Genomic DNA, 25,980 nt, shown 5'->3' on the forward strand with positions numbered 1-25,980 from the left:
GGATTTCAGATATCTTTGAAGTTGATTTCCACCATATCCTAACGTCTTGTTTGTCTCTCATCTGCAGCGCCCTTGAAGTAGCTCTCCCGGGATTCTCACACACCTGCCTGTGTTTCACCCTCACGGATCTCTGTCACTCCATTGAGGTATCCATAGATCCAGCTGGTTCTGCCTATCCTTCCAAAGAGCACTCCTTCACCTGTATTCCCTGGGACGCTGATCCTGTGTGATATCACGAGCCTTCAAGTATTCCTGAAGTTGCACTTGCTTGTTTTCAATAAATATTGTCACTCTACTTTATGTGTCTTCGTCTCTCAGATCAAACGTGACAGGTGGCAGCGTAGATAGAGCCAACATTAACCGCTCCGCTAGCAGCGGCATTTAGCAGCGGCATTTAAAACTGTAAATAACAGCAAATAAACAATAATCAGAACAATAATACAATGACTAAAGAACATTCATGTAGTTCTGAAACTCTTATATGAAAATACACCAAATTAAATCAGTTTCATCAATTTACTTAAATGTAATTATCAGATAACAAAGAAAATAGCAATAAACACGGATATTGACTCATATAGTGAAGTTATCGAATCAAAGTAGAATGAAATCAACACATTGAATGCTACACCAAAGAAAGGTTAGGCTAATAGCTAAAGGCTATCACCAAAATTACATTAAATCAAAGATTAGAATAAACCTATCACAAATATATGCAAATATGTATCATCAAGCATTATGCAATGAAGAATTAACCTACAGATGATGCTTTTACAAATGCAAAACAAAGGATGGCATCCAAAGATTGAGGAGAAGCTGACTGAGTGAAATGTGATCACTTATTTTTTCTAGAGAACTCCCACAGGGGGGCGCCAGAACAAACAATACAAGTGACAAGTATGTCTTGGAGCAGAACAGTCATATCATAGATTTCCTGTTAGCACCTAACAGCCCTCTGTGTAGAAAAACAAAGTAAGACCCCAATTTTTGTTTATATCTGAAAGCATAAACATGCAATGGATTTTTTCAAAACATTGCTTTGGCCAAAACACAAACTTTGCATGAAAAGTAATGGATGACAGTTGTAAACTAATTAAAGTCTTTAACTTGTTATTTAACCTTCATCCTTCTTGAATATATAGTTAAGGCACAGGAAGTGAGACCGTAACATATGTGTGAAAGCCCCTCTTACTGACTGGCGTGCGAATAGATTCTGGTTCTGATAGTAACAACAATATTAGTTACTGATTTGTGAGAAGCTCAGAGGTAAGACTGAAACAATTCAGAATTTATTTCAAATGTTTTCAGAGACAGAACTAGCACTTTCATGTTTTGCATCATATGTTTTCATGTTTCAATATTTCAGGATGTCGTAAATGTGCTTCGGAAACGTTCTTCACATTAAATTATGTGTTTTACTACGTGTAGCCTACTTAATGTAACGTTAAAAGCCATCAATAAGAAGAAACAAGAGCCAAGGTTTTTCTGACAGGTCTAAATATGTAATGCTAATAAGCAACAGAAAATGGCATTGAATCTGTTTTAAGATTGAATCTGAATAAGTTATGAATCTGTTTTTCAAATTTACAGACAGAGATATGTTATTCCATGAGGTTGTTTTCGCCGCTGTCTTCTTTGCTTTATATCCCTCAGGTAACACACTTACTCTTATTTGTGTTTTAGTCTTTGTGTTTCTATTGTAGCCTACTAATGGCTTTAAACTTAAAATATATTCATGGACCAAAATGCATCCTATTATTTCAAAATGATTATGTTAGCTAATTGCCTGAGTGCTATTTTTTAATATATAATAAGTATTTTTATGTTTATGTATTATTTTGTAGGCAAATTATATTTATGTTTAATAACTTAGGCCTACATGGGGCAACATTTATTGTTTTGTTAATGTCAGTTATATGTTATGTTAAATCATGTTCATATTTAGACCACATTTTCACTGAAATTGTTTGATTTAGAAAAACAAGCATTTCCACTGGGTTATATCATTAAAATGTATTCTCATGGACAACATTACACACAATATATGGAGAAACAAGAATCGCGGATTTGCTTAATGTGATTGATTATTAAATACCAGAGGGTATGATTTAATTAAATGTGAGCGCTGCACATGGCATACTATATGCTAATATACATATAATAAGAAGCCGTGGTTTACAGTGAATTTAGAACAACACAAAGTGGAGCAGAGTATTAATATGTAAAGTAGTGTTTGGGGACCGTTCGGTATAAGTGCCACCTACTGTCAGAGAGTGAATTTGTATTTTAATTCAGTAATTCTGCTGTTTTTGCTCAGTCAAAGATGCAAAGATCGACCCATTAGGCCTATATTTTTACACATCTTATACACAAAGTGTTATAAATGTTAATTGGTGGATCGACAAGAAGCTAATGTGCATTCAAAAAATCTTAACAATCAGGATATAATAAGGTACTCTATATATAATATACAGAGCTGAATCTGGATTACATAATCAGATTATTAAAATCAAATACTTAGATCATATTACATTTTAAAATACTCGTAATCAGACTACAGTTACTTTTTTATTGATTACTAAATATTCACAAAATGGCAGCAAATTATTCATAATTCAATGATTCTCCCTAATTCTTTGAATTTAATATTTTAAAATGTCCTTTCTAAAAAAATAACTATTGCTTTTAATAGGCCACATAGCGTAAACAAGCCAATATTGTTTTTTAGTAAGTGAAAACAGATTTGTGCGATATGTTTTATTTTGATTGTTTTTATTTTAAAATATTTAAATTTGTATAAAAAAATTCAGATTTAATTGGTTGTTAGCTTTTCATCAATTGTATGTCACGACGCGCACACGAAAGGGTGAATTCCAAGTGCAGCTTTATTTTGGGTAATCCGTAATCATAAACAGACAAACGTATGGAAGTAAAATAATGACAAATGTTTTTGAAATATAAAAGCCTGTTGAATTGCACTACTTGAAAAAAATATGTATTGCATTAACCATGCTTGCATTTTAATGCATTGTATTTTTAGGGCTTGCATTTTTATGGGCTGAAATTCAACATGGTTGTATATTTAAAGGGCACCTATTATGACATTTAAAATGTTCCTAATGTTGTTTTGGGAGTCCCCAACAACAGTTTTACATGCATGCAATGACAAAAAACACTTTAGTTGTCGTATAATATGCATTTATTTTTACCTGATTTGCTCACCGACTCCCAAATGATTCGTTCAACGACTCATTTTTCCAAACCCCGCCTTTGCGCGACGCTAATCGTTGATTGGTCAGATGACCCAGCAGTGTTTACAGAGATAATACTTATTGTTTAACACAGAGTACAATGATGCTTTTATCAATTAAATTGTGTTATAATAATGATTATAGTCCACTGCTTTGTAGTTTGTAGTAAAAAACTAAAAATAAGATAAATAATGTAATGTTATGTTAGCGAGCATAGCCCAGAGTTCATATTGTAAAAGCACAATCAGTCTTTGTTTGCGTTAGCCCGATGCATAAACATAACGTTTTTACAAAAAAAAAAAAAAATGCAGTTATGTTATGAGGTATTAATCTACTCTATAAGACAACTCCGAAAACAATGACAAACACTTCACATATCTCAATACACTTGCCATTGAAGACCTAGAAGCTAAACGGTGCTTACTCAACAAACAAAATAATTATTAAGCATGCTACATAAAACATAAAAGCAACAATTATTAATAACACTTACAGGTTGTGATACGGAGGAGGAAGCTGATGCAAATACACTTGGAACTGAACCTTCCTTCAATATCAGCCGGCTCGCGAATCCAAGTTTGATTGCATTTAAGTTGGTAAAGCAATCGTCTTCAAAATGGCGCGAACAAAGCACAAGGCTCGGACTATACTTCTGTGGTATAGTTGTATATATGAATTGTAGCCACTTCAAATGCTGACTTCACTTGAGTCGCACTTCAGAACACAGCGTCTCGTCGCCATGATGTTTTCAAGTTTTCCCTGCTGGCCTTGGAGCGCAATAAGTGGGCGTATCGTATTCAAATAACTTGACAAGTTGACGTCATCTAGTAAGAGAAAAAGCTTCGGTCTTCTAACGATTCATAAAAATGACTCAGAGTCGACTCTTACTTTTGAAAGACAATAACTTTATATACGGTGCACTTTCATATTTCAAACTTTGCAGGATGTTTTTGTTCACTTAGATCTTTGTTACACACTACATGAAAGGTACATTTCAAAATTCCATAATAGGTGCCCTTTAAGCTGTGAATATTTCAATTCAAAACATTTCAAACACATTTTCATTCATAAAAATTCAATAATCCATTTTCACCTTTCATATTTCACTTCCAAAATATTCAAACTGTTTAAAAATACAACCTATAATATTCAACAGGCAATTTTCGGTCCACTTTATTTCGCTTTACAAATTCAGTGGTTCAAATTCGACAGTAAATTCAACATTGACATCCAGGAACTGCAGGAAAAGCAGTAGATTACAGAGCATACTATCCATCTGCTGTTAGTCGACCTCACCAGCAGGGGGCGCAAGCGCGTGTTGTTGACGAAGACCAGAGCCACAGTTAGAGCAAGCCATTCATTCATTCATTCATAAACACTGATTTATAGAAATGTAGGTGTATTTGTGATTATTATGAGGGCTGCTCCCTGTGTAGCCTACATGCATCTTTCTCTACCGTGAACAAGATTATAATGTTATTCCCCCGATGCTGATGTTATGCTACATTTGAGGTAGACATATTTCTCTTGGTTGTTCAACTTTAGTTGCCTTAACTTTATATCGCGGTGATGTGCTGCGCAGGTTTCCCTCAATAATTCAGGCTTGCTGGACATATAAAACGCTTTACATATCTTAATGGACTAATACAGTGATATTATAAAAGACTAAACTCGCACCTTATTGAGAAGGCTGTACTATATGGCTACAGGCAAGCAGATGGACTCAGAATATGAACTTAACAGACAAAGTTTTACGCGTTTCCCAGTGATATACTGGCTATAAAGTTGGCTTGACTTTGACATTCGCACATTTAGGGACCGTCTCTAAAGTTAAATACGACATTCCGTTTCTAACTTCAATAGCATTGGAAGAGAATGACTTGCAGTCATAAAAACAACTGTAAGTGTTCATGTAGGTGTCAGACATGATGCACACCTTTTACATTTTTTATATTTATTCATAAATAGAAGTTTGCTATTGAAGTTAGAAACGTGTGTAGCCTAATGTCGTATGCAACTTTAGAGACGGTCCCTAAATGTGCGAATGCCCAACGTCAAGCCAACTTTATAACCAAATATAACTGGGAAACGCTTAGCGTGAAACTTTGCTTGCACGTTAAGTTTATATTCTGAGTCTGCTTGCCTGTAGCCATAGTACAGCCTTCTCAATAAGGTGCGAGTTTGGTCTTTTATATCACTGTAGTTATGCTACGTTAAGCGTTTAATATGTCCAGCAATCCTGAATTATTGAGGGAAACCCTAATACTGCAGCACATCGCCGCGATATAAAGTTAAGGCAACTAAACAACCAAGAGAAATATATGTCTACCTCAAATGTAACATTTGTTCTGTACATTTGTTTGTTCTCGTTCACGGTAGAGAAAGATGCATGTAGGCTACACAGGGACCGTGAAGACACTGAATTAAACATAAAACTGCCCTCATAATAATCACAAATACACTTACATTTCTATAAATCAGTGTTTATGAATGAATGAATGAATGGCTTGCTCTGTTGCTCTGGTCTTCGTCAACAACACGCGCTTGCGCCCCCTGCTGGTGAGGTCGACTAACAGCAGATGGATAGTATGCTCTGTAATCTACTGCTTTTCCTGCAGTTCCTGGATGTTAATGTTGAATTTACTGTCGAATTTGAACCACTGAATTTGTGGAAGCGAATTTGTAAAGCGAAATAAAGTGGCCCGAAAATTGCCCGTTGAATATTATAGGTTGTATTTTTTGAATATTTTGGAAGTGAAATATGAAAGGTGAATATGGATTATTGATTTTTTTATGAATGAAAATATGTTTGAAATGTTTTGAATTGAAATATCCACAGCTTAAATATACAACCATGTTGAATTTCAGCCCATAAAAATGCAAGGCCTAAAAATACATTGCATTAAAATGCAAGCATGGTTAATGCAATGCATATTTTTTTCAAGTAGTGCAATTCAACAGGCTTTTATATTTCAAAAACATTTGTCATTATTTTACTTCCATACAAACGGTCATAATCCATGTAAATCAGTCCAAAACAAGAAACAAACACATAAACAAACCAAGACAGACTCTAAGATGCGGGTGACACAATGCAAGGACTCCTTAACAAGGTGAGTGGGAACAGCTGAGTGCAATAATCAAATATGAGTCCGACAAGGGTGATGGGGATTGTAGTTCATGAGTGAATGACACCGTGGGGGAAGAGGACCTCTAGTGGCTACCCAAGGAACATCACCCAGACATTGTGACATTTTACCCTTCTGAAGTTCCCACACAAGCTCAAATTTGAAAAAGCCAGACATGTTTAATGCACTTCACGTTGTTGATAACAATGAGTGGAATACATTTTATTTCTCCTTGCATTTTTATATCAATAGGTCAATACTAAAAGACAATTCTATTGAAATCAATGTGATAAATGAGTTTAAACGTCTTAAATATATTTTGGATGTTTCTCCATTCTGGTTCTTTTTCACAGGAAAGGCTCACACACAAAACAGTGTGAAGCAGTGGCCAGGTGAGGTGTACAGCACACCCGGAGGAAACATCACCATACACTGTCATACTCATGGAGACATTCAGCAAGCCATCTGTTTAGTAAACTGGTACTATAAAAGAAATGGGAAACATGAGCACATCGACAAGCTTGCTCAGTTTAGTCGGAGACATTCTGAAGCAGCAAACCACTCACGCTCAAGCTTTACCCTGACCTCACTAGAGCTCAACGACACCGGCATGTTCCACTGTAATTATATCTGCAGAATCAAAAGCAGATATGAGCAGTATTATGGGGATGGGACTCGACTTTTTGTACATTTTAGGACTGAAAATGTGACTCTGGGCAGCCCACTTTTTACCTCCAATATTACAGGTAAGAAAGAGGATAATTTTGCATCAACTCTTTGTGAAATAGCTGTGGAACTTTTATGTTTTGGTACAATTTCTCATTATCACTCTCTTGTTCTCTGACCAGATGGAGTGGAGGATGAATCCAGAGTTGACCTGATTTTCCCCTCTCTTGTTTTAATCGTTTTATCATCTAAACTTGTGGTATTTATTTGTATGAGTTCTGTTGCACTTTTTTCTCCACATTAAATCCAGTCCTCATGTTTTCTCGATGCAAGGCATGTTTATTTATATGACATATTATATACAATGGTAGCTGGAAGTGCTTAAACTGGCATAATTTAAGGAGAAAAAAAATCTAATGAATATATATATGTATATATTTTTTATATTTTTTAATTATTTTTATTTTATAATCTAATATAAAAATTAGCAAGGAAAGAAAAAGTTAGAAAATAAATAAAAATAAATAAAAATGTTGAAATGTTCAATTAAAAATTATTATTATCTAATATTATCTATTATCTAAAGAGGAAAAAAGTATGTTCACTACTGTTAAAAAAGTTGGTGGTTAGTAAGATCGTAAATCATTTCTGTCGCACGCACGCTCGCTGTTTATCCAGCACCGGCTTTGAATGAACGATGTCCACAGACAACGTAGAGTAATGTTGCATGATTTCATAAAAGTATTATGTATTGTGACATCAGAAACGAAGAAAAACGAAATAATGACTATTGTAACGCTTGACGTAAAGCAAGTCAAATTTGTAGTAGGCTATAATGGAACGGAAGTTACGCGCGCAGCTACAGATAGTTATGATTCTTATGTAACAATAAGATACAACTTGGTAAACAAAGAAAGTGCAAAAAAAACACTCACCACAAGGGGGAAACATTGACCTTTATATCCACAGCGCTTGCAGCTCCAAGGGCTTTCAAACTGAGAGAGAGAGAGAGAGAGAGAGAGAGAGAGAGAGAGAGAGAGAGAGAGAGAGAGAGAGAGAGAGAGAGACATGTGACAGGGATGAGGGGTGTGCTCACTATCAAAACACTTTCTCGTACGTCTAAAATGAACTTTCAGAAAGACCGCGGAAGACTTTTTACCTACTCATTTTATCAGCGAGTGACCTCAAGACAACTTTAATGCCTGAGAGAAAGACACTTTAAGGATAAAACACGATGATCGCATCTTGTGATGAATCACATGTAGAAGGGAAAGGTACAAACCATCTGGACATTAATGGACCCTTTGGCAAGTTTAAGGGAATGAAGTGCAGCGTTTCTACGGGGAATAACAACATCTGTCGGTCCGTCGCACCGGTGACCTCACCTGTGTCTGCCTGCGCGCGCATCTCGCTGCCAGGTGTGATGGACGCTGAGGGGCGAGTGGACGAATCCAGGCTCAGAATGCATATATTTAAAAACGGTAAATAGTCTATCATCATCCATATAGTTTGTGGAGAGTCGGTATGATAACATAATTAGCCTAGTTTAAGCTGTTGAGGAATAATAACTATGAAACATGACCAAAGGCCTCCTGAGGTGACAGTAGACCTGTCTCTGTTTTTGATGTTTTTGTGACAATGTTACTGTACCAGCAGGTTCTCTTGTTTATATTGGTAGATAACTTTCATCTACTTTATCACTAGAAATATCATGTCTGAGGATTACAACACTAACTTTTTAGTGTATTTCTGATTGACCAATAAAGAATTAAAAAAGTAGATTGCTTAAAACAGTGAAGATAGCCACGTTTACTCTAAAAAAAAAAATTAATTACTAGCTTACATCTTCCACTGTGTAATTAGATTACTGTAGCCTACTAATTACTCTCTTTAAAAAGTATTTAATTACTTTCTAAATCCCATATCAGCCTCGAACAATACAAGGATATAGACATGAAACTGCTCTTTTATTCTTTCAAATAAATATGGAGTTGCATAAGTTGTTCCTGAACTGACCAAAGTATTTAAAAGGAGAAGGTTACTTTAAAAACATAAATTTTAACATTAGATGTTAAATTCACTATTATTTTATATAGAGTTGTTCTATAGTCTATACATTATTACTTTACCATTTCAAGGGAAAAGTTATTACAGTAATGAATTACTTATTAATGCATTACACCCAGCACTGATACATTTGCTAAACACAAACTCATGCTTATACGCAGTGTTTTTTGTTTGTTTTTTATGTTATATTATTTTTATTATTTTACATTGTGTTTCAAGTTGTAGATTTCTACTATTTTTTTTGTCTGATGTTCTATATATTGGTTGGTTATTTATAAAAATATTTAAAAAATGCCACAAACTCTTGTTAAAATGTAAAAGGAATTCTATGAAATTTCAGAATTTTAAACCAGTTCTGGTTAATTCTTTTAGAATCAACAATTTCCTGAAGTACGGCCTGAGATTCTGAAAAAAAATAGGAATTTTACTTAATGTAATTAATCTTATTTGTGTTTTGTTTGATGCCTGTAGGAGTGGCTTGTGACTTCATTATCATTCTTTCTTAAAAAAAAAAAAAAAAGTTAGAATATTTAAGTGTTTATTATAAATGATTTATCCCGTACACATCATTATTTTTCTTAATTCATGTGCCCTCATAATATTTAATCAAAATAACTGCCCCTCCCTCTTGCAGCGACATCTTTTCTCTTTTCTGATGACGTTTAGTGGCATGAGGGCGGGACAACCTGTCACATGAGATTGACCAATAGCAAACCACAACCATCCAATTAATTCCCCATTGACAAAATCAAATCCTGCCCTATACATTTTATTCTTGTTTAAGAAGCCGTTTCACTTGGATATACGGCACAAAGGGGAAGAAAAGACTATCGCGACCTCCGTTTCATCCCGACTTTAATATACGTGAATGTAATAAAGTCTTAATGAAAATGTAAAAATGCTAAAAAGTTTGTGTGAGTTTTAGTGTAGGGGATACAAATTGAATTATAATTTGTATCATTATAAAAACAACAGATGTCAATGGAAATCCCATACCTTTATATTCGAGTGTGTTTCTGTATTTAGGTCATCTAATCACTGTTATCTCTACCAGTTAAGCTTTGTTGCATTAAAAGAGAAGCAATTGACATGTGAAAGTCTTAGTTTAACATACTTTATAAAATGGCTGGATGAACGTCTGGAATCACCGGTCTACCCAAAGGCCCTCTTCTTGTCAAGTGCTAGTCAAGTGACATGTCTCCCGACAAACAGATGAAGAATGGCTTCATAGTAGTCCAGAGAGCTATAGAATCTGCGCTGTGTAGAACTACAATCATACGATTCATTTTAGTCATGCTTTAGATGTGACGCCAGACATAGCATGGTTGCTAGTTTAATTCACAGAATCCTCTCACAAGTGGTTGTGTCATGGTTACTCCTTAGAGTTGTGGATTATGAGTATCAGTTTTATCAGTAGGTCTGTTTAGTTTTAGTATCAAATGATTAGACAAGCTCCAGTATCGTGTGATATCTGTGAATTAGCCATGTCAGAATATGGAGCAAATACTAACCCTGAACTCCTGGCTGATATAGGTCTAAAATGTAGCAGCTTGTTAGATTAGATGTGCTGGAGGAGACTTTGCAGAGTGCTTGACTCTTGCATTGTCAAATTGATGCACCTCTAGATGGAAAAAAAAAATGTTGTGATGATATTTCCATAAAGAGGTGCATCAATTTTGGTCAATATCTTGTATTGGCAATGCAAGAGTCCAGTGCTCTGTAAAGTTTCCTCCAGCACATCCCAAAGACTTTCAATGAATTTAAGGTCTGAACTAAAGAGTTCATGTGTGAAAATGATTATTCATGCTCGTCACAACCATTCTTTCACAACTTAAAGGATTAGTTCACTTTTAAAATGAAAATTCTGTCATCATATACTCACCCTTAAGTTGTTTCAACCCTGTATGAATTTCTTTCCTCTGCTGAACACAAAGGAAGATATTTAGAAGAATGTCAGTAACCAAACAGTTTTTGGTTCCCAATGACTGCCATAGTAGGAAAAAAATATACTATGGCAGTCATTGGGAACCAAAAACTGTTTGGTTACTGACATTCTTCTAAATATCTTCCTTTGTGTTCAGCAGAGGAAAGAAATTCATACAGGGTTGAAACAACTTAAGGGTGAGTATATGATGACAGAATTTTCATTTTAAAAGTGAACTAATCCTTTAAGCCTGATGAATCTTGACATTGTCATCCTGGAATATGGCCATGATGAGTATTCCTACATGGTTGTTTAAGAAATAATACACACTCCATCAATTACGGTTCGATGAACTGTTGCCAAACAACATCTTTCTATGATTTCATGAAAGTGTGATGTATTGTGACATCAGAAACGAAGAAAAACAAAATAATGACTTTTGTAACTCTTAACGTAAAGCAAGTCAAATGTGTAGTTTTCTTATGTCTTAGTCGAACTACGCGACCTGATCTGGCAAACTTGCATATTGCGGTAATAGCAGATATAGGGACATAATAATCATAATAATCACTGCAATAATGATCCAATCAGACTCTTAAGTTATGTGATTTTCTTTGTGATGGTTTGTCGTAATCCACTCAATGCGTCTCAGATCTGCACATATTCATGTGATCAGTCACATTTGAAGATTAATATTCAGCAACACACCCTCATCTTACAACACAAGAATGTGGCACGAGAGTGTGATGCAAACATGACCACATCAGTAACGTTGAAAGCCATACGTCACAATTCAAAGCCGAACTGGTATTTCACAAACTGTCCTTCGGTGTAACTTCTGCCGTGCCTGTGAAGGCCTCTCATCTCCAAACACACATTCCTCCTATTCGATGAAACGAGAAACTGCAAAGCGAGTGAATGACATAATCAGCTCTGTAAGAAGGGGATTAGAGGTTGTTTTTGTTCCGTGTGGAGCCTCAAACTCTCTCTCGGCTCATTGTGAAATGCTGAACTGCTAATGCTAATGCGATACGGATGCCAACATTTAAGAGACCAACATTTAATTGCATCACTTTAAAGAAATGTCAAACAAGTCTTAGGTTGGACTTGTTTGACATTTCTTTCAAGTGATGCAATTAAATGTTTGGTATCTTAACCGTGATGATCCTCTGTTTGTTTATTCAATACGTTTGTTTAAACTGTTTATTTGTTAAAACTGATGCATTGTCTTTCCAATCAATTGTATGCAAGGACACTGACAACATCAATTGATAGTCCTTAGTAGGCAGGTTATCAGTTAGTTCAGGGGTTTTCAGTATTTTAGATGCCACAGACCCCAAAATATGATCATCCTTGTGCAAGACCCCATCCCCCCACACCCTAAAATATATTTATAAATACCAAATAATTCTGTAAATTAATATGAATATACATAACATTTTTATTTTATTAAATATTCTTGTATTAAGTTATTTTGTTACATTATTAAATGTTTCTATTTTTATGTTGTGTTTTTTTATTGTACTTGTTTTATTATTTATATATTTTTTGTTTGTTCATTTAATCGTATTAAAAGATTAATCGCGATTAATCGCATCCAAAATAAAAGTTTGTGTTTACATAATATATGTGTGTGTACTGTGTATAATTATTATGTATAAATACACACATTCAAGTATATATTTAAGAAATATTTGCATTTATATATTGTATATACATTTATATAATTTATATTATATATAAATATAACCAATTTTTCTTAAATATATACATGATTGTGTGTGTTTTTATTAGGGATGGGACGATTACCGGTTTCACGATAAACCACGATAAAATGTACTGACGGTTAGTATTATCTTTAAAATTTAATTATCATTAAAACCGTGTTTGATTATCGTGATTTTAATACCTCACTGTAGCCTAAATCCTGTCCAGCCAGCAACAGTCTGACGCAGGCGCTGCGCGCAATGAGTGGCGGTATAACGTTAGGACCAAATCTGAGGTGTAGTTATATTTTGGCTTTTACAAAAGTCCTGAGGGAAACTTAATCGAGGATGGTCACCCTGTCTGCAGAACAAAAAGTCGTCTTGTGTGACCATCACCCACTGTTGTATAACGAACCGCAAGGCAAGTTAATGACTTCAATACCAAAACTACGTCTGGGAAATAATTGGGCACGAAATGTTATTTTGAGTTGAAATATTTTATCTCACTTGCTTGAAATAAACGTGAAGCTTCCGCGAAGAAAAGTTTGCAGCGAGTGGCTTTGAGCCAAAGACGAACGAACAAGTTAAAACACAACTATTATTAAGAGTGCCATTTATGGGATAATAATGTATAGATACATTGTCCACTTATTACACCGATTCTTTTTTTTTTACCACATAATTACGGGGAGATATTGAATTTTCGATAATTGTTTTAAATCTTACCCGTTTATAAATCCATTTTGTAGCCTACAGCGTAATGTTACAAAACAATCGTCCAGACAAGATGATCACAACAATATTATCAATCTCTGTAAACAATAAATCAACTCTGATTTCATTTTCAATACAATAAAAAACGGAGACGCAAGACGGCAAGTTGCATTTGAATAAAACGAGACCGCGTCCGTTGTAATACATGGATGTGCGCTTATAATACGTTGTTATGAAGATGGTCATTATACGAAAGGAAATGCCACAGAATAGCTTAAAAAAGTGCCTAGAGCTGCTTGTTTTATTTGTTGTTTGTTAATTTTCAAATATAAAACTTGTTGAAATGTTGTCAGTGTGAGCATCTTTTTGAACACTTTCATCTCATTTTAACAAAACCGTGATAATATTGATTATCACGGTAATTTTGGTCACTATAATCGTGATATGAAAATTTCATACCGTCCCATCCCTAGTTTTTATATATATAAATAATAATACACAGTACACACACACATATTATGTAAACACAAACTTTTATTTTGGATGATATTAATCACGATTAATCTTTTGACAGCCCTAATATATATTATATATATATATATATATATATATATATATATATATATATATATTACATTTCCTGTAAAGTACAGCTCTCAAAAAAAGTCAGTATACTTGTAGAACAAAAGCAACATTGTGAAATAGCGAATATGCTCTTATTATACCAGCTAATCATCTTCAAATGTCTATCTTGTGTTCTGTTTGTACGATTCAGGTGGTGTGTCCCCTGACGAACGGGGTCAGGTATGGCGTTTTCTGTTTGGGATGTACCCCTGCAGCTCTACGGCTCTAGAGCGCCACCTGCTGCTGGAGCAGATGTCAGTGCGCTATCAGGTCATGAAGAGGAAGTGGCAACACCTGCTTCCTGGAGCCGTTCGCCTGCGTCTTAATGGCACTGATGGTAAATCATATTCCAGGGCAGAACAAACACTTTTAAAATGGAACGGTTTGCCCTTATCAACCCTTACTGACTGCAATAAAATATTCAGTGTTGTATATATATATATATATATATATATATATATATATATATATATATATATATATATATATATATATATATATATATATATATATATATATAACATCATGTTTATTTATAACATCATGTCAACTGACAAGTTGTGGTGATGTTGAACCCCCCAACTAATAATAAATCAATATTTTTTTCTGTCTGTGTTTATCTTTCAGCTGAACTGTTGACAGCAGTGAAGTTTTTTGACCAGAGGCAGGACAGAGAGCAGAATCAGCAGCAGTATCAGTCAGAAGAGGCCCAAGAAAAGTTGGCATTTTTGCAACTTCAGGCTCAGGTAAAACTGTAAAAAAAAAAAAAAAAATGTGGGTTTGGTAATATAAACATTTATCGTATTTGAATTAAAAATAAAAATAAACGTTAACAATATTACACAATTGTGTAATAAGAATGTCAGGTCAGTTTTGATTTTATACTGGCTTTAATGTGCAGGTGCTATTTGAACGGGTAACCTTTGACCTGGAAGAGCTTCAGGAGGCCATTCGCATCATTGACAAAGACGTTCCTCGAACCGATCGAGATCTTCCTTACTACCGGTTAGAACTTATTTCATTTGTGCAGTTTGATATGCTAAACAAGAAATGTTGGTCGAAGCATTTGCTAATTGTAACTTTTTATCTCACATTTTTGACTGTTTTTTCTTCACAATTGCAAGTTTATATCTCACAATTCCAAGAAAAAAAGTCAGACATAAACTCGCAATTCTGTTTATAACATCTAATTCTGATTTTTGTTTCTCAGAATTGTGATATAATCTCCCAGTTGCAAGAAAAAAACTAAACTCAAAATTGCAATATTTTCGTTTTTTCGTTTTTTTTTTTTCTCTCATCATTTTGAAAGATTAACTCGCAGTTGCAAGAGAAAAAAAGTCCGAATTGTGAGATAAAAAGTTGCAATTCACTTTCTTATTTTTTATTATAGTAAAAACAAGCTGCCATACAATCCTTTTAATTTTTGACCTGGAAGTTATAAATATGATTCTGTTACTTTGTATTATTGTTCACATATTGTTATGGATTTATGGTGCTCATTATCGAATACATTATTATATCTGTTAATTTCCTTATACTGTAGCAAAGACTTCCTTGTTCAGAATACCATGTTTGATTCTTCTATAGCTACATACATCTTGATCTACATACCGGTAAATCTAGTCCATCTTCATGACTTGATGAATATTTTTTTAAACACTATTTTAACGTTTAATTTACACCAAAATAGTTTTTTTTTTTTTTTACGGAACCATAATTGCATGTGTTTTGAATGACAACATATTTTTATTATATTTTTTTGCATGGGGTATTGCATGTTTTTTTATTTTTTTGTGTGTGTCAAATTGTTCCTCCTTCAGTTTTTCTAAAGAAAGTGAAGTCAATAATTCCTTTCCCATGTTTGTGTACACAAACCACATGGTGTTGTGAAATAAACTGCTCAATTTGCATCACTAATGTGAGTTACCAGCGCAAAGCAAACATCTCATTGCCACACCAATTTATCAAACAACCTTGGAGCTCAATGCAAATAACACTCAGGAACAGGGAGTCTGGCGCACCGTTTTACTGCAGTTAAACAGTAACTAGTTTTGAGTCTGGTCAGATTAACTCACTTTGAAAGCAGAATTTAATACCAAAGTACAAAATCTACAATTAAAGCAGAAATCTGTAGCTCTTTCACAAAGACAGTGTTGGCTTCTAAACTGTCATATTATGACAAATTGCAAATATAGGCAGGCATACACAATAATTACTAATACAAAATAGACATTTAATAGTTTTCAAACTGACTTTTAGCTTATGTATTTTGCTTTTAAGTATAGTTCATGATGTATTCCGCATTTTGCAAACTTTTTTTAATAAAAGAATGGTACTTTAACTTGGTATTTAGCCTATTTTGCAGCAGCAACATCAAACTTTCATCATACCATTATCTTTTTCTTTTCTTTTTTCTTCTTTTTTTTTTGCAGATAACAAAATTTTAAAATGTAGTGCTGCACACAAAAATATTTTATCTACTGTATGATTGATCAAAGTTTTTTTTTTTTACATTTTTAAATACACCCGCTTAATTAAATCAGTCTTTTGAAGAATAAAGAGCCTCTAATCTCTTGTGTTTCTTCACAGGAATGAAGGTTTGGGTAACCTGCTTGTGTTAAGAGATATCCTAATCACATATGCTGCTTTTCACCCAGGTATGTGCTTGTAAATACACGTTTGAGTCTTTTTAAAAGAAATTAACACTTTATAATTGTTCTAATGTGACAGTAAAGACATTTATTTACATACAGTACTGGTCAAAATGGAATCAGGAATCATTACTATTTTTTTATGTTTTTGAAGTCTTTTCTGCTCATGCCTGCATTTATTGGATAAAAATAATGTTTTTCTATTTTAAGATATTTTCAAATATAATCTATTTATGTGATGCAAAGAAGAATTTTCAGCTCCAATCTTCAGTGTCACATGATCCTTCAGAATATCTGATTTGATAATCCGTAATTATCAATGGATGGAACAATTGTGTTGCTTAAAGCTACACTGTGTAATTTTTTAAGTTGATTCTGTGTAATTACTTCCACCAACTAGTATTTCGTAGAATCTGCCATTTATAATACATACGGGTGAGCTGATCGAATGGCGGAACCCATGTTGCGCCTCCATCTTGAAAATACATTAGCCAAAGAGGGACATACCTGGAGATTCAAGCTTCCCCTTTCACGCTTTTACACTCAGTGGCACCGTGACGAATGTGAAGGCGAGATTACTCGCGACTGCCGGCAGATTTGAAATAATACGGCCACCGTAGGAGTTAAAACGCCCTCGGAATGGGAGGGGCGAGAAAGTAATATTCAGTTGGTAGTCATATACAATTTCACCGCTAGATGAGAGTAAATCTTACACAGTGTAGCTTTAATATTTTTTTGCAAGTTGTGATACTTTTTTCAGGACTCATTGATGAATAAAAAGTTAAAAATAACTTTGAATTTCTATTAAAAATAGGAATCTTTTCTAACAATATAGCTTTTACTATCACTTTTTTATGAATTTAACACATTCTTGCTGAATAAAAAATAATGTTTAAGAAAGAAGCAAATGACTCACCCCAAAGTTTTGAACATGTATATTATATTATAATGTTTATTTTTACAAAAGATTTAAAATAAATGCTGTTCTTTTTTTTCTTTTTTTTAATTCATCAATGAATCCTGAAAAAAGTATCACAGGTTCCAAAAAAAAAATATTAAGCAACTCTTTCCAAAATTAATAATAAACCAGCATATAAAAATTATTTCTGAAGAATCATGTGACACTGAAGACTGGAGCAATGTCTGATGAAAATGCAGCTTTGCATCACAGAAATGAATTTAAAATAAGTATATTGAAATGGAGAACCATTATTTTAAATTGTAATAATATGTCATAATATATATATATATATAATTTTTTTTTTTTTTTTTTTTTTTATAAATGCAGGCTTGATGAGCATAAGAGACTTCTTTCAAAAACATTATTATACATTATTACATTACTATATATATATATATAACTATTGTGTTACTCTTTTATTTGGGTGTTTGTGATCTGATCTTTGTTTTCTAATAAAGGGCGGCATCTAGTGGTTAAATTGTGAAGTACAGTGTTTCTAACTTAAAGTGTCAGTTCACCCAAAAAAATCTGTCATCATTTACTCACCCTCATGTCGTTTCAAACTTGTATGAGTTTCTTTCTTCTGCTGAACACAAAATAATATATTTTGAAGAATATGGTTAAGCAAACAGTGGATGGACCCCATTGACTTCTATAGAATGGTAAAAAATACTATTGAAGTGAATGGGGCCCATTCAACCAACTTTCTTCAAAATATATATATTTTGTATTCAACAGCAGAAATAAATTCATAAAGATTTAGAAGAACTTGAGGGTGAGTAAATGATGACATAATTTAAATGTTTTGGGTGAACTATCCCTTTAATCAGTTTCTTTCTCTGGTCTCTGCAGAAGTAAGTTACGCTCAGGGTATGAATGACCTGTGCAGTCGCTTTCTAGAGGTTCTCGACTCAGAAGTGGACACTTACTGGAGCTTCTCCTGCTACATGGAGAAGTTTTCCAAAGACTTCCGTGCTGATGGACTGTATCGCAAAATGGGTGGGTTTCCTTGGTTTTTCCAAACCGTTTAGATCTGTTTTTATCAATAATAATGGCCCATGATTTCTTACTGGATTTAATGGTCAGATGCTTTTTCTTCTTTTGTGTTTATCAGAATTGGAAGCTGCTTTACTAAAAGAACTGGATCCTCAACTACACTCTCATCTGGTCACAGATAACATGGAAAGACTCACGTTTTGTCACAGGTGTGTGTCGGTTTTCTTTTTTGCTTTCTCGTTTTCCTTCCCTTCCTGTCACTTTACACATGTTATCTTTTTCTTCCATTCAGATGGCTTCTGTTGGGTTTCCAGCGGGAGTTTGAGCACAGCGATGCTCTGCGTCTGTTTGAGATTCTCAGCTGTGATCACCTGGAGCTCATCTCTCAGCAGGTGGATCGTGTTCGATATCAGGAGAGACTGGCGCGCAAACACAGCCTGGGTAATATACATATATACAAAATAATGATACACAGTACACACACATGTATTATGTAAACATAACATTTTATGCGATTAATCGTTGCGACTACAACACAGAGCAAGTTTTTGCAAATGTGGGATATAAAATCAGTAATTCAGCCACAATGCAGTAATAAAAAAACTAACAGCAAGGAAGAGGTTTCACAAGAATACAAAACAGACACTCAAATACACACTATAGTCTTTGAGAATGTCTAAGTATAAATCCAAATCCACAACTTAATAAAAATGTGTATTTATGTCTAAAAACCAAGAGAGAATTTAAACACCACTTTATATAGAACTATACAGGCGTCTAGTGGCACTGTCACGGGTGGTTGCAGGAAGGCAGACGGAGACGAGGATATATTTCCAACACAAAGGTTTAATGGTAATTAAATACAGGACAGCAGAACAGGCAGCAACACACTCTATTTACAACGGAGATCAAACAAAGACTGACTGAACACACGGCACTTAAATGCAAACACAGATGACAATAATTAACAGAACACAGGTGATACAGATGAACTTATAATGAATACAGTGAAGATGACACGTGATGACAGGCAGACAAGTTCAAATGAAAACAAACTAAAACAAACACCACTGTGACAGAACACAGACCCCTCCCCGCAAGGGTGCGTCCTCGCGCCGTAACGAGAGAGATGAAGGTGGGGGTTTGGGAGGAGGAAGAGGAGCAGGCGGAGGGCTGGCAACAGGAGTGGGCGAAGGGTTGGAGAAGGCAGGCAGATTTCCAGGAGAAGAAGAGCTTGGCAGAGGGGTGATGGGTCCAGAGGAAAGGGTGATGATCCATGGTGGAGCCGATGGAGGGAGGAGCAATGGAGGCTGAAGAGCAGAAGGTTTCAGGGGGGTGGTGGACAGATGAGGGAGGATGACAGTGAGAAGACGGAGGTATACCAGACCATGGTTGAGCAGAAGGTTCTCACGGGCTTGAGCCGATGTGTGTGCCGCCCACACACGAAAAAGCCATGGCTATCAGGATCAGCGCTGCGTCTTCCGGAACTCACTCAGGCGTGCTGGCCATTGTGTCTGCAGACACAATGTCTCCGACGAGCGTAGTGGAGCGGTCCCCGACGAGCGTAGAGGAGCGGTCTCTGACGAGCGTAGAGGAGCGGTCCCCGACGAGCGTAGTGGAGCGGTCTCCGACGAGCGTAGTGGAGCGGTCTCCGACGAGCGTAGTGGAGCGGACTCCGACGAGCGTAGTGGAGCGGACTCCGACGAGCGTAGTGGAGCGGTCTCCGACGAGCGTAGTGGAGCGGTCTCCGACGAGCGTAGTGGAGCGGTCTCCGACGAGCGTAGTGGAGCGGACTCCGACGAGCGTAGTGGAGCGGACTCCGACGAGCGTAGTGGAGCGGTCTCCGACGAGCGTAGTGGGGCGGTCTCCGACGAGCGTAGTGGAGCGGACTCCGACGAGCGTAGTGGAGCGGTCTCCGACGAGCGTAGTGGAGCGGACTCCGACGAGCGTAGTGGAGCGGACTCCGACGAGCGTAGTGGAGCGGTCTCCGACGAGCGTAGTGGGGCGGTCTCCGACGAGCGTAGTGGAGCGGTCTCCGACGAGCGTAGAGGGGCGGTCTCCGACGAGCGTAGTGGAGCGGTCCCCGACGAGCGTAGTGGAGCGGTCTCCGACGAGCGTAGTGGAGCGGTCCCCGACGAGCGTAGTGGAGCGGTCTCCGACGAGCGTAGTGGAGCGGTCTCCGACGAGCGTAGTGGAGCGGTCCCCGACGAGCGTAGTGGAGCGGTCTCCGACGAGCGTAGAGGAGCGGTCTCCGACGAGCGTAGAGGGGCGGTCTCCGACGAGCGTAGAGGGGCGGTCTCCGACGAGCGTAGAGGAGCGGTCTACGACGAGCGTAGAGGGGCGGTCTCCGACGAGCGTAGAGGAGCGGTCTCCGACGAGCGTAGAGGAGCGGTCTCCGACGAGCGTAGAGGGGCGGTCTCCGACGAGCGTAGAGGGGCGGTCTCCGACGAGCGTAGAGGAGCGGTCTCCGACGAGCGTAGAGGAGCGGTCTCCGACGAGCGTAGAGGGGCGGTCTCCGACGAGCGTAGTGGAGCGGTCCCCGACGAGCGTAGTGGAGCGGTCTCCGACGAGCGTAGAGGGGCGGTCTCCGACGAGCGTAGTGGAGCGGTCTCCGACGAGCGTAGAGGGGCGGTCCCCGACGAGCGTAGTGGAGCGGTCTCCGACGAGCGTAGAGGGGCGGTCTCCGACGAGCGTAGAGGGGCGGTCTCCGACGAGCGTAGAGGGGCGGTCTCCGACGAGCGTAGAGGAGCGGTCTCCGACGAGCGTAGAGGGGCGGTCTCCGACGAGCGTAGAGGAGCGGTCTCCGACGAGCGTAGAGGGGCGGTCTCCGACGAGCGTAGTGGAGCGGTCTCCGACGAGCGTAGAGGAGCGGTCTCCGACGAGCGTAGAGGGGCGGTCTCCGACGAGCGTAGTGGAGCGGTCCCCGACGAGCGTAGTGGAGCGGTCTCCGACGAGCGTAGAGGGGCGGTCTCCGACGAGCGTAGAGGGGCGGTCTCCGACGAGCGTAGTGGAGCGGTCCCCGACGAGCGTAGTGGAGCGGTCTCCGACGAGCGTAGTGGAGCGGTCCCCGACGAGCGTAGTGGAGCGGTCTCCGACGAGCGTAGAGGGGCGGTCTCCGACGAGCGTAGTGGAGCGGTCCCCGACGAGCGTAGTGGAGCGGTCTCCGACGAGCGTAGAGGGGCGGTCTCCGACGAGCGTAGAGGAGCGGTCTCCGACGAGCGTAGAGGGGCGGTCTCCGACGAGCGTAGTGGAGCGGTCCCCGACGAGCGTAGTGGAGCGGTCTCCGACGAGCGTAGTGGAGCGGTCCCCGACGAGCGTAGTGGAGCGGTCTCCGACGAGCGTAGAGGGGCGGTCTCCGACGAGCGTAGTGGAGCGGTCCCCGACGAGCGTAGTGGAGCGGTCTCCGACGAGCGTAGAGGGGCGGTCTCCGACGAGCGTAGTGGAGCGGTCCCCGACGAGCGTAGTGGAGCGGTCCCCGACGAGCGTAGTGGAGCGGTCTCCGACGAGCGTAGAGGGGCGGTCTCCGACGAGCGTAGAGGAGCGGTCCCCGACGAGCGTAGTGGAGCGGTCCCCGACGAGCGTAGTGGAGCGGTCCCCGACGAGCGTAGTGGAGCGGTCCCCGACGAGCGTAGAGGGGCGGTCTCCGACGAGCGTAGTGGAGCGGTCCCCGACGAGCGTAGTGGAGCGGTCCCCGACGAGCGTAGTGGAGCGGTCTCTGACGAGCGTAGAGGGGCGGTCTCCGACGAGCGTAGTGGAGCGGTCCCCGACGAGCGTAGTGGAGCGGTCCCCGACGAGCGTAGAGGAGCGGTCTCCGACGAGCGTAGTGGAGCGGTCCCCGACGAGCGTAGTGGAGCGGTCCCCGACGAGCGTAGAGGAGCGGTCCCCGACGAGCGTAGTGGAGCGGTCCCCGACGAGCGTAGAGGTGCGGTCCCCGACGAGCGTAGAGGTGCGGTCTCCGACGAGCGTAGTGGAGCGGTCCCCGACGAGCGTAGAGGAGCGGTCTCCGACGAGCGTAGCATAGATGCAGCAAAATCGCCAACAGAAATGGACATCTTTAAAGGCGATTTTCTCATTATTTAGATTTTTTGGCATCCTCATATTCCAGATTTTCAAATAGTTGAATCTCGGCCAAATTGTCCCATCCTAACAAACTATACTGTACATCAATGGAAAGCTTATGTATTCAGCTTTCAGATGATGTATAAATCTCAATTGAAAAAAAATAATATCCATAAGACTGGTTTGGTCCAGGGTCACATATTTCCAACACAAAGGTTTAATGGTAATTAAATACAGAACAGGCAGCAACACACACTATTTACAACGGAGATCAGACAAAGACTGACTGACGGCACTTAAATGCAAACACAGATGACAATAATTAACAGAACACAGGTGATACAGATGATGATGATGATGATGATGATGATGATTAACTAAACACAGGTGATACAGCTGAACTTATAATGACCGTGAAGATGACAAGTGAAATGTGATAGCAGGCAGACAAGTCCAAATGAAAACAAACTAAACCAAACACCACTGTGATGGCACCATGGTGTTACATAAGTTTTTATTTTATTTTACTCCCACCAGATGGCACTAATCTACCTTACAAAAATGGCAATTTAAATTGCCATGTCTCCATTTTAACATGGAATACTTCTTTAATTTACAAATAATTAAAAAATATTTAGTTATTTATATTTTTTTTTTGGGGGGGGGGGGGAGTTACATTTCAAGGCTTTGGTCACTTTTAACAATAAAGGAGCCAAGTGTGACCCCTAAACGAAGAGGTTAAATGTTTTCATGTGCTTGATTACAAAAAGAGCAAATAAACACTAGTTTTTGATCTATGTATCTTATGTTTTTCATTGTTTGGTGTAATTAACTTTTCTCAGCACTTTGTTCAGATTTGCTGTATTTAAATGTGCTATACATAAATGTGACTTTATTTACATAATTTATTTACTTAATAAATCATTTTGATTTATGACTTTGTGATCGCCAGAGGAGGAACCTGTGACGGAGCTACATGCCGTAAACACAGATTTCACCTTTGAACTCTTCATGTGTGCCACCATCTTGCTGGAGAACAGAGACACTTTACTCAGCTGCAGGAACGAGGTTCAGCTCATACAGTTTACCAGCAGGTGCGTGTGTGTGTGTGTGTGTGTGTGTGTGTGTGTGTGTGTGTGTGTGTGTGTGTGTGTGTGTGTGTGTGTGTGTGTGTGTGTGTGTGTGTGTGTGTGTGTGTGTGTGTGTGTGTGTGTGTGTGTGTGTGTGTGTGTGAGTGTGTGTGAGAGAGAGTGAGTGAGATTTTAGATAAGTAAAGTCATTTTTGTGCAGTGTTTTGTTAAAAACTGCTATATCTCTTTAAAATACTACCAATTGATTTGATATTTTGTATCTAATGGAATGACATTTATACATTTTTAATGTGACTTAAGTGTCTAAATGTGTTTTGGGGCCACTGTATAATTGGGGCCACTCTTTTTTCCCCATTCATGGAGCTTTAAGAGTCTAATTGTGCTGTCATGGTCAGTTTGCAGGGCAAGCTGGACCTGAACAGCACCCTGACAAAAGCTGAGGAACATTTTTACAACTACTGCAAACGCTCATCCTGGGACTATTTGAATGGCCTCTATCGCACACGCAAGAGCAAAGAGGACCATTTCTTATATCAACTCCGTAACCTTTTTTCCTGAGACCAAAAGGCCAGCATGGAATTTTTCAAGAAACAATCTTGTTGACAGAAACTCGTGGAAAACCTGTGACTTTATGCTCCAGTGGGATTTTGGGAATCCAGAGGGAATTGTATTCCAAAGAATGATGCTGCTTTTAACCAGTTTTGAACAGGAACAAGATAGACTCCTTCCAAACAGTTCCTTCTGTATTTGATCTTTGTTTATAAGGCTTCATTTTATGGTGCCAGAAATGATGAGAACAGCAAAACACTAATTTAACCACTAAGATAATCAAATAAGACTTTTATTTAACCTTTTACCCTGACCATGCTTGAAAATATAAGTAGCATTTGGGAATTTAACAGTTTTTTTTGTTAGTACTGAAGACTTTGTCTGTTAAAGTAAATCAAAATTCGAACAGGATTGTATTGTGCGCACAGAAAACCGAAATCCTTACTGCTGATCTAAGCGAGACCCGACCTATGAATATTAATCGCTCTTAGAAAAATAGTGCTTGCGTATTTTACAGCACAATATAATAATAGAAACACAGGCTCAGTTCTGAGAAGCTCTAGAAGACCCTCTGTGGTGTTGTCTTACCAATCGTAGAGTGCTCAAGTATGTACTGATCAGAAATAGCACATTGAACCAGGACACCCTTCACCGTGAGACCACACTGCATTGGTTTCATTATGCAAGATGCACAAAATATGAGTGGACACTTGGAGATATGGAAGATTGCACAACATTTGGTGGTTTATTTATTAAGAACTGACACACTATGACACTTTCAGTGAGGGAGTGATGCTAAAGTTGTTTTCTTAGAGAATTAAATGAATGACCAACATTTTTTGGGGAACGGGTGCTGTAATTTTGATGCTGCCCACTGATGTTTGGATTATATTTTGAGGTTTGCACAGTTTATTAATGTTTTAATTAATGTAGCAATAAGTTAGAGACACTGCAATGTTAAACAGAATGAATGAATCTACTGTAGCTGTGTATTTTCAGTCAAAAGTGTCGTTCATGAACGTGTAAATGTACGTTTGTGTGTGTGTGTGTATGAGAGTGAGAGAGAAAGAGAGAGAGCGAGCGAGATATACTGAGAGTGGGTGTTTTATTTTAAGATTACTATGTGACATTTAAGCTGTCAGTTTTTAGTGAGTCACTTCATACAGAATAGACTCATGCGTGCTAGCCATTAAATATTCTTGTGAAATAAAGTATTGAGATTTGAATATGACTTTTTATTTCTCTAATTAATTAGTTTTACTGTTAAAGCTGAGGTATGATACATGGCAATTTCCTTGAATAGTGTACACACCAAAAATCGTAATATTAGTGCAACAATGTTACCACATCATTTATTACAAAATGCGTAACATTCCTTGACATTCTGACACACAGTGACTGACTTTCTCTAAAGCATGATGGGAAGACAAGTACGTGGTCTCGATTTTTTTTTTTTTTACAAATATTGTAGTTTTTACCATATTCAGCAAGCTTAGGATTGACCCTTTTACCAAAGTTATTTTAAGAAAATATTTATTTGAGAATTTTTCCTTTGATTAATGAGAAATGTAAAGTATTTGGTAACACCAAGAA

General features: G+C 38.2%; 1 protein-coding gene and 1 long non-coding RNA gene across 3 annotated transcripts; both read left to right on the forward strand.

Annotated features, from left to right (window-relative positions):
* The first annotated feature begins 1,131 nt into the window (after window positions 1–1,131).
* LOC306997647 lies at window positions 1,132–7,375 on the forward strand. The gene is made up of 4 exons (XR_013797418.1): window positions 1,132–1,266; window positions 1,591–1,653; window positions 6,733–7,125; window positions 7,228–7,375. It is a non-coding gene; the product is annotated as an uncharacterized lncRNA (long non-coding RNA).
* A 655-nt stretch (window positions 7,376–8,030) lies between these two features.
* Window positions 8,031–25,617, forward strand: LOC306997886 (TBC1 domain family member 15). Of its 2 annotated transcripts, none has more exons than XM_079611459.1 (10): window positions 8,031–8,526; window positions 14,232–14,417; window positions 14,708–14,826; window positions 14,982–15,085; window positions 16,670–16,737; window positions 18,545–18,691; window positions 18,807–18,897; window positions 18,981–19,129; window positions 23,700–23,841; window positions 24,234–25,617. In XM_079611459.1, the coding sequence occupies exons 1-10, from the start codon at window positions 8,280–8,282 to the stop codon at window positions 24,394–24,396; spliced, it is 1,416 nt and encodes a 471-aa protein (XP_079467585.1). In that variant the 5' UTR covers window positions 8,031–8,279; the 3' UTR covers window positions 24,397–25,617. The 2 variants fall into 2 exon arrangements, with proteins under 2 accessions (XP_079467585.1, XP_079467586.1); XM_079611460.1 differs by having other exon boundaries at window positions 24,241–25,611.
* The last annotated feature ends 363 nt before the right edge of the window (window positions 25,618–25,980 follow it).

This window comes from Phoxinus phoxinus (assembly GCF_949152265.1).
Source record: "Phoxinus phoxinus genome assembly, chromosome: 4".
Classification (NCBI taxonomy): domain Eukaryota; kingdom Metazoa; phylum Chordata; class Actinopteri; order Cypriniformes; family Leuciscidae; genus Phoxinus; species Phoxinus phoxinus.

Coding starts and splice junctions, on each gene's coding strand:
- LOC306997886 (XM_079611459.1), top strand. CDS start 8,280: ATGATCGCATCTTGTGATGAATCACATGTAGAAGGGAAAGGTACAAAC. Junction 14,827..14,981: donor TTTTGCAACTTCAGGCTCAG/GTAAAACTGTAA, acceptor TTTAATGTGCAG/GTGCTATTTGAACGGGTAAC. Junction 18,692..18,806: donor TGGACTGTATCGCAAAATGG/GTGGGTTTCCTT, acceptor TGTGTTTATCAG/AATTGGAAGCTGCTTTACTA.